This window comes from Anguilla rostrata, chromosome 9 (assembly GCF_018555375.3).
Source record: "Anguilla rostrata isolate EN2019 chromosome 9, ASM1855537v3, whole genome shotgun sequence".
NCBI classification, from domain to species: domain Eukaryota; kingdom Metazoa; phylum Chordata; class Actinopteri; order Anguilliformes; family Anguillidae; genus Anguilla; species Anguilla rostrata.
This window is the reverse complement of record NC_057941.1, coordinates 13,325,308-13,341,617: the sequence shown is the minus strand read 5'-3', so window position 1 is coordinate 13,341,617 and position 16,310 is coordinate 13,325,308. Positions and strand designations below refer to the sequence as shown.

At 41.6% G+C, this 16,310-nt stretch overlaps 1 protein-coding gene across 3 annotated transcripts; it reads left to right on the top strand.

The window, feature by feature from the left end:
• Positions 1-1,897: 1,897 nt before the first annotated feature.
• LOC135262983 (lysosome-associated membrane glycoprotein 2-like) lies at positions 1,898-16,006 on the top strand. Of its 3 annotated transcripts, none has more exons than XM_064350486.1 (6): positions 1,898-2,057; positions 7,993-8,624; positions 9,005-9,130; positions 9,415-9,472; positions 9,563-9,730; positions 14,420-16,006. In XM_064350486.1, exons 1-6 carry the CDS (start codon positions 2,012-2,014, stop codon positions 14,560-14,562), a joined length of 1,173 nt encoding a protein of 390 aa, XP_064206556.1. In that variant the 5' UTR covers positions 1,898-2,011; the 3' UTR covers positions 14,563-16,006. The 3 variants fall into 3 exon arrangements, with proteins under 3 accessions (XP_064206556.1, XP_064206555.1, XP_064206557.1); XM_064350485.1 differs by having other exon boundaries at positions 13,418-14,563; XM_064350487.1 differs by lacking the exon at positions 14,420-16,006 and adding an exon at positions 10,614-13,250.
• The last annotated feature ends 304 nt before the right edge of the window (positions 16,007-16,310 follow it).

The following is a 16,310-nucleotide window of genomic DNA, read 5'->3' as shown; positions in this document are numbered from 1 at the left end:
ACTGTTGAAGTCTGTGACCCATAGACATCACCAGATGCTGAGTATCTTCTCTGGTGAAGCTCTGCCTGGCCTGTACTGCAGCCTTCTTCAGCTCCTGCTTGTTTCAAGGGGTAGTTGCCTTAGGATTTCTCTTCAGCATATGAAATACATGTTCAATTGGATTCAGATTGGGTGAATGACTTGGCCAGTCAAGAAGTTTGGAAAAACGTCTTTGTTGTTTTGTCAGTATGTTTGGGATCATTGTCTTGCTGTAGGACGAAGTGCAATGAGGTGGCTTTTGCCTGAATTTGAGAAAATAAGATGCTTCTGTATACTTCAGAATTAATTCTGCTGCTGCTATCAGCTGGTACATCATTAATGAAGGTGAGTGAACCAGTATCTGTGGCAACCATACATGCCCAAACCATAACACCCCCACCACCACATTTCACAGAGGAGGGAGGATGCTTTGGATCTTGGGCAGTTCCTTTTCACCTCCACTCTTTGCTCTTGCCATTACTGTGATACAAGAGAATCTTGGTCTCATCTGTCCAGAAGACCTTTTTCCAGAAATCTGCTGGGTCTTTTAGGTACTGTAATCTGGACATCCTGTTTTTGTGGCTAACTTGTGGTTTCCATCTTGCAGTATAACCTCTGTAATTCTGTTCATGAAGTTTTCCCTAGACAGTAATCACTGACACAGCCATGCCTGCCACCTAAACAGTGTTTCTGATCTTTTTGATAGGTTCTTTGGGGTTTTTCTTCATTATGGTGGGAATTATTTGGTCATCAACTGTAGAGGTCTTCCTTGGCCTACCAGGCCCTTTGTGATTACTAGTGCTCTCTTTCTTCTTAATGTTGTTCCAAACAGTTATTTCAGTATACCTAAGGCTTGGACTATGTCTGACTGTTTTTTTCTTATTATTTCTCATCCTCATAATGGCTTTCTTGACTTTCATTGGCACAACTCTAGTCTTCATGTTGACAAATGCCAATAACAGACTCCAAAGGCAATCAAAATCCAAGGATGAATTACCACATCCTGAAAGGTCTCTTATCTTGCACTAAGGAAGCACTTGAACACACCTGATTAATCAGAAACACTTGTGAAGCCATTTGTACCAAATATTATGTTGCCCTGAAATGGGGGACTATGTATAAAAAGTGCTGTAATTTATACATAATGAAACCAAAATGTATAAAAATACATTTTAATAAATGTTGAGAATCTGCACGTTAACCATGTGTGAATTGTTTGATTACAAATCTAACATTGTGGAGTACAGAGCCAAATCAAGAAAAAACTATCTCTTTGTTCCAAACATTATGGAGCTCACTGTACTTCCTTCTGTAAAACTACTGTGTAGGCTACAGCCCTGCAGAACAACACATGGTTATCATTAACACAATCTCTTTGCCTGCAGTTACAGTTCATGTGTTAACAGTTACTGAAATATGTATTTTGATTCTTAGTATTTGTACTGTTTGCACTACCAGCATCTACACTGGTAACTTGAATATTGTGGAATTTTATCAACTAATAGCCTCACCGTGTAGGCTACATGGTCGGTGGTATGATTGGACAATGCACTAGTTTTCTAAATATAACAGATATACTGTACAATAACTATGGTACAGTATCTGCAACAACAGGGCGCCTGGATATCCTTCCACTCACTGTATTGTAGTTTTTCCAATCATAATCTGCACTAATAGTCTCTTACATTGTTGGATAAAAGCGTCTGCAGCGTTTACTTTATTCGCTATTATTGTAGACTTAATGTTCATTTTGTGGCATATACCACCAATGTATCACGGGTCTTGTGTGAACAGATACCTGTAAAGGCAGTCAGCAGCCTGAGCTGCAACGCCGGCTTGTAGCCATGATTTCCTACTCGCGCTGATTGGTCAGCGATAAAACCTACGCATGCCTTGGAGGTAGTCATATGACTTTAATTTTCTCCTGATCTCCGGTTGCTCGGTTCTGTTATTTAGGCACAGTTATATACACTGTTTAATTTAGCGAAACACCATGTCTCACTATGCCTTTCTGGTTTTGCTCCTGATTTTAGGAAGCGGTGAGTATTCTGCTTATAGGTTATCGTTTTGTTTTTATTTTAGTTTGCGTAAGGTAACTTTTCTTGGTTCAGGCCTTCTCGCTAGCACATCTAACGTTAGCTAATAATTATTAGCAGCTCCGCTTTGGAGTCGCTCTTGTTTAAAAACACGTTTTTTTCTAGCAGTACGTCGCCGTTTTGGTCTAGTATCTGGTTGGATCGGCCGTTCAAATGGGAAATAATTGTTTATAACTGTAGCTTGATCGCTAGCTATTTCTGAAAGCTAACACAAACATGCCAGTTGTTTACGCTTACTAGCTACAATAGCTAGATGGTGGTGGCAAGATGAACGTAGCAGGCTATCTAGACTATATCAATCATATCACTAGCTACCTATGCGCGTAATTTAGACTAATGTTGCTTTTAATGTGAATTGTTAGCTTTATCAATTTTTCATACTCAATCCAACAATTACATCAGCTAAAGGATTTTAGTGAAATGTTCGCTGCTTAGCGAACATGCAAGTTAAGATAGCGCTAGCTAGCGAGCTTGCTCGGGACAGTTATGTAAGTGAAATTACCTTCGCTAGCTAGGCTATCTAGCTCCAGTTATAGGTTTGCTACCTAAATTCAAATTAACAGTTTGGCACGCCAAGTTGCGTAAGAATGCAAGTTATCTAGTGTTATCCAAGATTGCTAATTAGCTGGCCAACCTTTATCGTCATGCCTGTCTGTTTTCTAACGTTAGTCTGGTCGGCTAGCGAACGTTTTACGACATTTAGTCTAGTATGTAACCAGAGTAGATTAAATCGTTTTAATTGGCTTAATCATGCAAGCTGTATGATGTATTTTATTAGATAATGTTTAAAGGATATGTTTATTTCCAGTCAAGTCGGAGACATGGGCGCAGATTGCTGATTCACGTTTATAGATTAGATTGCTTATACTAGCTAGCAAGCAAGCAAGTTCGGTCAGTGCTGCAGTCAACCAGCCGAGATGGGGTTTCAGCAGTAGCAGTCGTAGGTATCTGTCTTACTTAGCCAGTATTTTAGAATAACTAGCCAGAATGCTGTTTTACACGAAGTTATCATACATGCCGGCATCACCAGTAACGATTAATCTAAAAGAAAACACGACGTTTATTAAAAAAATAAAATAATCACATTCTAACGTGCTTTAGACATTGATGAGATGTTCTTTCCAAAATTATAAAAAGCCATTTAGCTAATGTTTCTCTAAAACTTAAAACAATGTAACAATATGGCCTTTGTTGCATAGAAAAAAGGAAACGTACCTATGAGAAGTATTTAGTGCAGTAGGACTGTAGAGGCCTAAATTTGCCGTGCCAGGGTTTTGTCTGAGTCAGAATAATGGTTTAAACTTTAGATGGTGGCTGTGTGACAGCGACTACGGTCGGTCCGGCTTTACTGCCATGGTCGTTGTCAACTTTACGCGTTGTCTTCTTATATTTAGCAACATTTAGAATGTGAGGTTCTGGTCTCCAAGAGACCACCGCAATGCATTGAGTGGTTATAAAAAATGAAACGCGTGACAAATTGGAACGCTTTAATTACATATATTGAAGGGTTACATATTGTAAGTGCCCAAATTATACATTCATTCAAAGAATGCTTGCACGATCCTTTTTGGTGTTACATTAAAGGCTTTTCACAGTTGTATTGCCCAGTTCAATCTGCACAGATAGGCATAGACGGTGTAGGTTAATCATACAACAGAATGCTCTTAATTACATAATTGTTATCGCATAGGCTTATTCGAGTACTTAGGCTAATTGCCAAATCCCTTACTATTACCTATGCATTCCATTGTAAAGAGATCGCACATTTACATAAATCATTAGCGCGTATTTCGATATTTTCATTATTCTTTTCCAATGATGATAAGAATATATATATAGATATATGTGTGTGTGTGTGTGTGTGTATATATATATATATATATATATATATATATAATATCTCTTAGGGTGATTACATGTGTCAGTTGTTGTTTAAATGTGTGAGTGTGTCAGACTTTAGTTGTCTAGAAGTCGTCTAATGTCTGGGAGGCATAAGTAGATTGAACTGTTGTTAATTCAGCGTGTCTAAACTTGCACGTAAGCTTGAAAGCTGTCAAAACCTAAACAGCTTGAAATGCAGTAGCCTATCATTCACAACCAATACATGCACAGACCTTTTCTATTTGTCTTACAGGTGCTTTTTTGCATACAGTTTCTTCTATAGGCGGTTTGAAAAAAGAAAAAAAAAACACTTAGGCTAGGCCGCTCACCTAAGACATTTCAGTGCAGGAAAAAAACTGCTTGCGCATGCTGCATGCCTGAATATGGTACTAAGAGGAAATGGGAGGAAATCCTGAAGAACAGTCTGCACAGGTGATTGCCTATGTCAGACATTTTTCTTTGGTCTCTGAAAGGGGAAATGGAGGCAGATGCAATGCATACATGTGATTGTGTCAGCTGGTCTCTGTGGTCATAGTTCAGGGTCCTGCCTGTCTGCCTTGGCTGATAACAAACTTCGTAAAATGCAGCAGCATTTGCTGAATGGCATTAACCCCTCAACCCACTTGAGGATTTAAAAAAAAAAAAAAAGAATCCCCCCCGGAAGTCTTGCTTAGTAAACATAACGGACATTTATTCTGAAAAACAACAAAGAAATCCAAAAATCATTCTGTATTTTCTTTGTGTACTTCTGACACAGGACAAAATCAAATTTATTTTTTCAGTTGTACCCGAGGATGTGTACAACACCAGGATAAAAGTTTGGAAGAGTGGATTGAACAAAGCAGTAAAATTTGACATGAGTTTTCCCGAAGGTTGGCCCTAGTGTCTCTCAACCTCTCCAGATTTGAATGTGCATAGCTTTTTTTTCCCAGCCATATTCTACTTCCAGAAGCTAATTTTATTGAACGGGTTACTGTCTGGAACTCCACAAAACAAATATTTTTTATTTACTCGTTCTCTCTTGGCTAAGCCCTGTATTTTAGTCAAAAGATGTCCTTTTGGCGAGTTTCTGTGTACAAAATGGTTACTTATCACACACACTTAGAAGCAATCCAATCACATGGTTTTACCTTGCTGTGCCCTCTGAGCTGTGCTCAGCTGTCAAGCTGCTGTAAGTCAGGCTTGTCAGAAGTAGTAAGTAGGCTGCTGTAATTTGCATATGCATACGGTATGAAATAATGCAGAGCATCCCAGAGCCCCCTTTATTGGTTATCAAAGCTTACAAAGGAATTTCACTGCAAAGTGGGAAGTGAAAGGAACTTATGTCTTTTACCAACAGCCTCACACACACACACACCTACACACCTATGTGAGCAGGTAGTGCTCTTTATAATAACAGTTGATTTGACTTTACTGACCTCTAACCTTAGACCCGTCCACAGTGGTAAAAACCTGCCTGGGATTTCAGTCGATAAAAGCATGTGCTAAGGTTCCACTTGTGTGCTATGTGAAATCAGAAAGTGAAAGTAAATGTGGTATGCAGCAAGGCCAAGCAGGTCAAAATGATGTGAAATGTGTTGTTAATGTGAAAAATCAGCATGTTGACAATGTGTGTTTTCAGCAGTCAATTTCATGTATTTTTTAACTATATAGGGCAATGATGACTGTGCAAGAAATTCTTTAAAATGGACTTGGTGAAAAGCTCTTACTGCAAACAGTACTGCTAAATGTTTCATTTACTGCGAACAAGATGATCTGTGGCCTTTTGTCAGAATTCCCCTGAAATATCTGGAGTGTTTTTCAGGGCCTAATCGGCTAACCCACAATGACCCCTTTTCTGGAAAGGTTAAATTCTCCTCTGTGTTGATTTGCAAGCAGTGAGCTCCATTGTCATTCTTAATTAATCAATCTATATTTATTCATTTGAGTTTGTTTGGAAAGCTATACACACCCACATAAAACTTTCATTATCACCTCTCTGACCAGCTTTGAAATGCATCCGACTGGATGTGTTGTTCTGGTGTGGAAGTGTAACATGACAGTCATGGCAAGCACATTTGACTCATCGCTGGCAAACTTGTAAAGACGTGTTAAGAATTTGTTGCAGAACATTAGAATTGAAAGGGTGCGACTCTGACTTTGTTTGTATGATAGACCTGATCTGTAGAGACACAGACAGGACGCTGTTGGTGTAAACTATCAGTTTCTTTTAAGAGATCTTTGTTCAAAAAATGTTTGTATTCGGTCTTGAGTGGAATATTTTCTGATGGTATAGCCGAGGACTTGGGAAATGCGGAGCACCATGTTCAACTTCTTGTAGGCAAAATGACGTTGCAGAATTGGGACACCTGGGATTTTCTGACTTTGTATTATAAAGTCTTCTTGGATTTGCATGTTGTATTTAAAGATGCTATACAACTTTAACATAGACAAATGATTTAAAAAAGTCATTCACCGAGCTTGCAGAAAGATGCTGAGTAAAATGTTGCTTTTCGAATTCCTTAATTTGTGAATTCAAATATTTTACGGTCTGTAAGCCATGTTGTAGTTATGACTGAGATATGAGATACTCAGGTTACCACCTCTATAAACACTCCTGAGCAAAAAGAACACATTTTTCTCACAAATAAAATGCACAGTAAGTTGCCAGTTAGTTTCACTGAAGAAATGGCTGACTTTGTTGGGTTTTAGCAATGACCTTCCAACGACATCCAGAGCCTTCAGCATTTCTGGACGAATCTCATCCACCCCTGATGCTCTGTCATTGTCATCTGCAATAGATGTTTTGAATCGGGTCCATTCAGACTACATGTCCCCAACCTCCTCTGGGATAGGGGCGAGGCTCTCTCGGAGGTGGGAGTTCAGTTGATGTTATTGAGCTGACATTAAGCCTTCAGACCTCCCAAAGCTTGCTTAAATAATGGGTATGTTCAAATGGTCCCTATTTGGGGGTGCATTTTGTCCCAGTATAATCTTAGGTGTTGATGTCATGAGTGAACCCATTCAGGGGAAAAAGTGCACATGTCAAAGCAGATGATAAAGCTCCATAACCAGTTCTAGCCCATGAGACGTCAGGGCCTTGACCCAGGGTACATTTCCTAGATGACGCATATGGAACTGAAAACTGCATTTGAGCAGAAGTGACATGAGTCTTTTGAAACTAAAGCTGGATACAAGCAGAATGGAGCAGTAAGTCTGTCCATTTGTAGGGTGCTCTGTGTTATGGATTTTATTTTCTAGCCAAAATGGTAATACATTTAGTTAATTAATTTATTAACTTATTTATTTGACTGATTGAGTGAGCTAGCTAGCCAGCCTGCAGTTTGGGAATGCAAATGAATTTTGTCTTTGTAGGTTTACATTTACATTACTCTGAATAGAGTCATCCTGGGGAAAAAAAATACACAGCGCTTTTGGTAGTTCTGAATCCTTATCCTTGCTCGGTTTTGCAAACACCTCTTTCCCCATGCTCTTTATTACTGGTCAGGGTTGTAGACACTTTAATCCCCAGGAGTGGCCCTCTCTGGCCCTGGAGAGTCACAGGGTCAGCTAGTTTCTGTTTTTACCTGAAAATTGGCAACCAGTGTTTAGATCTAAGAATGCAGGGGTTTTTGTGCAATGTGAGGATAAGGAGCTGGCTGGCTAAGTTTCATAAATATTTTGAAATGATCTTCATCCGTTCAGATTTCATCTTGTTGATAACACTTCTAAATTTTAACCAGCTAGCTCCTTAATCCTGCCTCCCCCCCCCCCCCCCCCACCCAGGCACGATTGGTTGACACTGACACTAACATTTAAAAATCTAGCCTAATTACTGCCTGACAATGATAACAAGTACGCGTATGCCCTGTAGATCTCTGGGATCCCCATTTGAAAAAGTTTGCGTTAGCTCATGTCTTGTGACTTGCTGTTTTAGTTGTCCCTGTAATTGTGCAAATAGATTTTCCTAACATTTGCATGTTGTCTTGTTCTGTTTGTACTCTCACTTTCTGTACAGACACTTTGTACGCCGTAGACATAAGTGGCACCCCGGATCCAGCGTCTGTGACTGACCCAGCTCCGGTACCAACAGGCCCCACCACAGTGCCAGCAGTTGAGCTGACCACCGCAGCGTCAAACAGCACCACAGCGCCACCACCTGAGCCGACCACCGCGGCATCAAACAGCACCACGGCACCAGCACCTGTGCCGACCACCGCAGCGTCAAACAGCACCACGGCACCAGCACCTGTGCCGACCACCGCAGCGTCAAACAGCACCACGGCACCAGCACCTGTGCCAACCACCGCAGCGTCAAACCGCACCACAGAGCCACCACTTGTGCCGACCACTGCAGCGTCAAACAGCACCACGGCACCAGCACCTGTGCCGACCACCGCAGCGTCAAACAGCACCACAGAGCCACCACTTGCTCCGACCACCGCGCCAACAAACGCCACCACTGCGCCACCACCTGTGCCGACCACTGCAGGGAATGGCACAACCGCACCGCCACCACAGACGACCACAGCTGCACCATCTCCCATGCCTCCGCCTTCCGTCGGGAACTACAGCGTTCGGAATGATGTGAACAGCACCGCCTGCCTGATGGCCACCATGGGACTGCAGATCAGCTACAAGGATGGCGAGGTACTTTGAGGCAGGAGATCTCTAAGCACAATGCTCCACACCATTAGAAGTGTTCATTTCTTTGCACTGAGCTGCTAAAAGATATTTACAAAGCAAATTCAGTGCTATTGACAATTATGGCTAAAGCTGATTGTGGAATATACACCATAGCGGGCATATTGAGTTTACTTCTGTACGTTGGCGCTGATTAATTCTGCCATGTTGTCATAGCAACACGTCTCCCAGGTGTTACTGTTCTTTCTTCAGAGGCTGGGATGACCAGCGACAGGGATGGAAACGACTGCAGAGAATAATTTGTAGTGAACGCGAGTGGGCCCTCATGGCCCTTGCTTACTCTTGGCACAGATACACTAAGGTAATTATCTTCCTTCCCTTCTCAGGTTTTTAAGACCATAAACCTGGATCCCAACGTCACCACAGCCACAGGAAAGTGCGGAATTAACGGAAGCGACGCCTCTCTGCTGCTGACGTTTGACAAATCAGCTGTTGCATTCACATTCAGCGAGGTAAGCTAGTCAAAACGATCCAAAGAAAGCCAGGCTCCTCTGTAGATGGAACTACTGGACTATAACTTGGGAACACACACTCTGACCTGCTTCTAGTAAAACATTGATTGGATCACAGTATGAATTGAGGGCCATAACTATGTCGGTCCTCACAATTTGAAGTGGTTATCTGGTGTGTTGGGATAGGTCTTGTTTCAATCGGGTCTATAAAGCCTGTAGCAGGTTTAGGTCAGCACGAAATGAAATCCAAATGACGCTTCTTGTTTATTTGTGGAATTTTTCAGGAAGGGGGAAAATTCCGCTTGCACGGCGTGAGCGTCACCCTCAACCTGGATGCTACTGGTAAGCGGTGAGCTTGAAGGATTATGTGACCCGCACGGCCGAGGTTTCATTGCAACCACCCTAACTGAGCCTTTCACCTGTGTGATCCAGGCACCTTCTACTCAGGCAACGCTAACCTGTCCCTGTGGGAGGGGTCCTTGGGCAGCTCCTACATGTGCAGAAGAGATCAGACCTACAACATCACAGATGTCCTCATCCTCCGCACCAGGGACCTGCAGGTGCAGCCCTATATGGTGGAGAATAACAGCTACTCCACAGGTAGGTGACATCTCCGCTCATAAGAACGCACAGTTGGCCAGTACGTCTGTGACCATTTGCAGATATGAGCAGGGTCCATTGGGGTTTATTTCAGTTGAGGCAGGAGTTAGGTAATGGGACGACTGCTGAGCCCCACACAGGTATATCCACACATACACTCCATGGCCAAAAGTATGTGGATGCCTGACATCCAACATCCCATCCAAAATGATAGGCATTAATATGTAGTTGGTCCACTCTTTGTTGCTCTAACAACCTCAAATCTTCTGGGCATGCTTTATAATAGATCTTGGAGCATTGCTGCACAGATTTGCTTCCATTCAGCCAGAATGGCATTAGTGAGATCTTGCACTGATTGGGCAATTAGGCCTGGCTTGCAGTTGGCGTTTCAGATGATACCAAAGATGTTGGTTGCTGTTGAGGTCAGGGCTCTGCAGGCCAGTTGGGTTCTTCCACACCGAGCTTGACAAAACCATTTTGTATATGGACCTCCCTGTGGTCGGCCTGAGGCCATTGTCTCACGGCCTGACAAACATGAATGGATCCTGCCCCATTGTTGCCTGACGACATTGCAGAAGCACAGAATCGTCTAAAATGTCATTACATTAAGATTTGCCTTCACTGGATCTAAGGGGCCTATCCCAAACCATGGAAAACAGCCCCATACCAAGGGGTGTTCAGATACATTTGGTCATATAGTGTAGTTAATTGACATTAACCAGCTTTGATGGAAGGGAAGATTTGCTAAAACCTCCTTTAGTAAAATCTGGCAACCCACATTAGTATTCCTCATAGTCAATTATAATAATATTAGCTTGCCTTTTATAGTGCTTTACAAATTTTGGGGGAGTCATTGTTTTAAGCTTTCTTTCTCTGTCTACAGCTCATGATTGTGCAATGGATGACACCAGCATCTTAATCCCAATAGTTGTGGGTGCGGCTTTGGCTGGCTTGATTCTCATTGTATTGGTTGCTTATGTGATTGGTAGAAGAAAGACCTACGTTGGCTATCAAACCCTTTAAAGCCATCCTGGATCATTAAGGCAATGAATTCACCCTGTTATTTTTTCATGTTTTGTTGTTTTTTAGTTTTGTTTTTGTTTTAAGGAGCAAGTGCAGGTTCTTTTTGCCTCCTTTTAGTAGATGTGCGCTAATGCATGTGTGCGTTTTACTGGACTTGCCGTTCAGTGTTATGTAAAGATAGCGATTGCATCGGATGATGCGCTCCACTCGGGCACTAGTCTCTCACAGTGAAAATCTGTGCCGTTATACTTATTGGGAAAGGCCTAACAATTGGAGATGGGGGGGGCTTGACCTAAAGATTAATTCTTTGGGGGTTCTGGGAGCAAGAGCTAAACCAAAACGTACAGCTCATAGGGAAGCCAGAAGCTCTGGTAGCTCTTGTTTTTTGGGTCTAAATGTTTATTGAAGCCCTTTCCTTTTGCCTGGATTAGCAGGCATTGTTGTTCCTACACCCCGTCTCTGTGCAGGTGGGCAGGATATTGTCCCATATCAGAGTAGTGTAGATGTGTGAGGAGCCTTGACTGCAGTGCATGACCCCGCCCCCGCCCCCCCGCCAAACCTTGCTCCAATCACCAGTCACTTTAGATCTGACTGAGTCTAGCATCACGAGTGACCAGTAGTGGAGTCGTCCCTGAGCCTGCACTTGTATCCTCCAGTATGCAATTATTTTCTTTTCACATTGGTGTGATTCTTCTATCCATGTATATATGTTGGTAAACCCTTGTCTGCTCGTTTGACTCATGCCCCCCCAAACGCAATCCGACTGTCGGTGGCCGTCGCCCGTGCAATGCCAGTGCACAGGTTGTCACGCGCGCTCCACAGGAAGAGGACGTGGGTCGCAAAGGTTAATTTTATTCACATGTCTAAAACGCAATGCTCAAGCTGGGAAGTTGCAGTGTGTATGGAATTCTGTTGGACATTGCCTTTGCAGAGAATCTTCCCTTTTCACCAGCCTATGGTCATAGGCAAGGTTTTTGATTTCGACTGAGAGACATTCCCACGTTATAGCGGAGCCTGCTTGCGTTTGGGGTGGTATTAGACAAGCCTGAAAACAAAAGTTGATTTTTTTTTTTTTCTTTTCCTCCTTGACATGCTGTTCATTTATTGGCATTACGTTTATAAAAAGGGATAGCTCCACAGCGTGCAGCAAGCTTCCATCAATTCCGTAAAATGGCTCCTATACTCTGGTGGAAGCCATTCCCTCCCTCTCCCCTCCCCCTCTCCCCAAAGTGTACTCCTGACTAAGCTGTGTTCCACTTTCTCATTAACTGAAACCATTTCTGCTTGGTTCAGTTTCCCATTGTTCGCACTGCAGTACTGGAGCTGAAATCTGCAATAAAAGCAGCACTTTGGATCTGCGCTATTATGAACGTCTGCAGCATGAGGGCAGACGGGGGTTATAATCTTTATGATCTACAGGGAAACGGTGCACATGCATGTTCTAAAGGTGGAGGGACAACATTTAATCACAAATTTTCTTGAAGTTGATCTTGTGAATTTCTGCCCATTGGCCTAATTTTTGATTGGCACCTCTAAAAAGTGCTTGAGCGCGTGGCGACCATGGACAGTGATCAAGCAGTTCTGCCCATTCGTGTTGCATGAATCGTTCGGATGCAGTTGTGTGGTGGTTGGAATGGGATTATGGTTTAGCCTTCACAGAACACAGGGGCTGGTTGTGGCGGTTTGTTTCACATTTGGAGAGTGGTCAGTCAACCCCAGTGCACACTATGTAATTTGCACAAGGCTGTAAATGCCTTGTGCAGTTGTGGCGCAATCAGACCCTGTACCCCTCTGTGTTATGGGCATTGATTGAAGTAATTGCTTAAATATTTCCCTTCTTCCTCTTGGTGTTCTGATGTAAACTGACAAAAGGTATTGAACAGTTTCACTCCACCTGCAATTGACATGCATTTAGGTTTTTCACTCAATACAGTACTGAACACATCGGCAAAAGCAGCGGGTTTGTAGTTTTCGGTGTTTCTCACAAATCCGCTGTGTCAGAGTTTGCTTTTGAACTGGAAGTGTCTGATTATCATGAGAGGCGTGTACCTTGCCTTGCAGAATTAAATTGTCAACTTCTCTGCAGCATGACTGCAGCTAGGAGAGTAAGATGGTTCTTTCGTATTTGCTGACACCTGAAAGGTTTTGCAGGATTTATTCTCGTTTGGAATAAAATTTCAAGGAATGTATTTTTCTGAAAAGGGAGGCCGCACAGTAGCATGTAATTCAAATGAAAACGGCTTGCTTTTTGTGTACGTGTTTCTGTCGGAACAAATTTCTCTACCCGTATCTTAAGGCACATGGCACTATGTTGTGGGTTTCTGTTTTAATAGATTCTCTGATCTTTTAAAATTGATGACCGAGACAAAAAAAAAAAAAAAAAAACTGCAAAACCTTGGTGATTTTCCTAAGGGTTTGTGTTTAAAATTGTAAGGACCATTTTATATTTTTTAAAAAGAGATGGAAATAAAAAATGTGCTTCTTGGTTCCTCTGAAACGCTGTTGAGTAATTTGTTTTTTTTCTTTCATGAACCCCGTTGTGCTTCCGAGGTGCATTTTTTAAAAACGTGTGCCCCTCAGGATGTGCTGTTTGTTCATATTTCTCCTTGGTGCTCTGTTTTGTTTGTTTGCCTTCACCACCCCTTTGTCTTTATTCTCACCCAGCTGAGGATTGCCCAGCAGATGCAGATGAAAGCTTCATTGTCCCCCTAATTGTGGGAGCTTCCCTCGGTGTTCTGACTCTTATTGTGTTGGTGGCCTATTTGGTTGGAAGAAGCAGAAGCCAGAACAATGGATACCAGTCATTATAATTTGTTTCAGGGGGTCCGGGGGGGGGAAGTGATTGGGAGTCCAATTCATTACGCAGAACAGATTTCTGATCCCCCCCTCATACCCCTCTCCCCCCACGCACACAGTACACTGTTGAAACCCTTGGCTTAATTACTAATGTACATTGCACTAATTCACCCTTTCACATTTTGATTTAAATAGTTTCTATTAAATTGTGGTTGAATGGTATGTCCCTCCAGACAGGTCAGCACATAGCAGATAATGGATCGATAGTGTTTATCATAAAAGGGAATGGTATCACTTTAGGTTTTTAAATGGATAATTGTAACTATTACCACATTGTCATTTTTTTTCTTTGGTTAGAAAGAAATGGTACCAGATTTTATTTGACCATGGACATCATAGGGAATCAGGACAGTGATGTTCTTGGCAGTATCACTTGAAAAGGGATTTTGTTGTTTTAATTTTCAGATGTAGTCTTTTATTATTATCAAATATTCCTGGCCTTAGCTTTGACCTCCACCTTTTCTATCTGGTATATAAAATCAATTACAGTAATAATGACAAGGCGTTTTGAAGTGGCCATTGACACTAAAAGTTCACGAGAAACGGAAATGGAAGATTTTTCCTCAAAGAAAAATTTTCCTGAAATGTTTTCTCCCATAGCTAAGGGGAAGCTTTTGGCCTTTTCAGATCAGTGTGAACAAGGACCTGACGCTCCATCGCTGTTCCAGGCCTCGTATTTGCTGCTCTTGGCTTTTCCCCTCCCTGTCTCAGCTCTGTGCTGGGTTTGAATTCTCTTCTGTTTGATTAACCCTCGATATTTCCTGACTTGTAACCACTGCTCTCCCTGCTCTCTGTCTCTCTCCATGCCAGCCGAGGAGTGCTTCCTGGACTCTGATTTGACCTTTCTGGTGCCTATCGCTGTGGGCGTGGCTTTGTCCTTCCTAATCATCCTTGTGCTTATCTCTTACCTGATTGGGAGGAGGAAGAGTCGCACTGGCTACCAGTCTGTATAGTGCCTCTTGGCTCTGATTTTCTGTTTGTTCTAAACCTGCAATCTTTACTGTTTCTCTTTTGCCATGCGCCCCCTCCCCCCCTTCTGTTTGTGAGCAGTGAGGTTAGAAGGTCTTAGCAATCAGGTGGTGAATCCACAGTTGCGAATAGGTTGCAGAGGAGAAACCAAGCAAATACTGCAATTTTTGATGATTACTAGACTCCAAAAAGAAGCAGGTAGCTCTATATTTTCTGTATGCACAGGCAAACTGAGATTTCTATTTTGAAATTAACTGTTGCTCCAGCAAGCATCCTGAAGGTGAATGATACATTTAAGACATACCAATCTCTGATACATGAATACTTCAAATATATTATCTATTATGAAATGCATGAATTATCACCTACTTCATTTCAGTTAAACCTAGCTTTTCTTCCTTCTCAAATACGTTGATCAAAGGGCTTCTTTGAGATGACAAGTCAGTATTTCTCCAAATACAGAACCCCAGCTTCCTGAGTTTGTATGATATTCATCTTTGAGTGACTGTTATTTTACTGAATGTGGAGTTCTTAAAAGTACTCTGGTTTTGAAATAGATTAATGTAGGTTATTGTTTTTTAATCTTTCACTGGTACAGTTTCTCAAGTGGGAAAAAAACATATTCCTTTTTCCAAAAAATTGGTTCACTTTCTTTTTTTGCAAACACCCATTAGAAAATAGAGCAGAAATGGTCCTGCTTGAATAAGAAAATCTCTGTTGATATCTTTGTTTTAATTTGCCTTTCCGTTGTTTTGTGTGGCAATACATTTCAAACTTTTCCAGCAATGGAATAATTCTAGTAGAATTTTACTATTGAATCATGAACAAATTTGCACCAACCAAATATTAAAATTTAGCTATAAAGAATGTCAAGTCTGAGATACATGTAGTTTGTGAAAAGAAATGTCTTTTGGGACCTTTCCCCTATTGGCATTCTCTCAGGTAAAAGATGCTGGCAACCCAATAACACATTTCCAGAAGAATGAGATAATGCATCATTTCAAGCTGACACTACAGATATTATTTTTCTTTTATACAGAAATTGGGACAAAGTACATTCAACATCATTCGATTCAGAAAATTCAATAAACCTCTTCAGTTAATTGGAAAAATCCTCTTACTACATTGTGGGCTTTTTCCCCCAGGTGATTCGTTGACTTTAAATTAATTTCCTGAATTGGAATTGAACTGACCTCAAACCTAGTTTATGCTTCAAATTGAGATTATGATCCTTGGTTGGATATTGGATGTTTATTTTGTCGTGGATAAAGCGGGTGAACACAGCCCAGTCCCAATTTCTGTGCCTTTTTGTTTTACTTGCTTTCCCCAAATACTAACTGTCAAATTTTCAAAGAATTCCAGGATGTCTTGACTTGTTGAAATTAAGTTGATTAAGGGAAAAATTAAACTTGTTCTTTTTTTGTAAAACACTGTTTTGTGTGGTCTATTTGTTCTTTCCCAATTATCTGTGACCGAGAATGTTCTTTTCCTCCTCTTTGTGGACTGCTGTAAAAATAACACTTTTTGAATTGTTATGCATCACCGAACAATGTCTAGTGGATGACCAATCAGGTCAAGGGTGTTGACCTGAGAACTAAAGGCTGAGGAGATATGAACATGTATAGCGCCTTGGGTCTGTGTGTGTGCACGCTAATCTGGTCCTCACTCGCTTTATAAATTATCAGCCTTATTTTTGAAATTATCAGTCTAGAGGAAAGAGACCTCTAGTGGC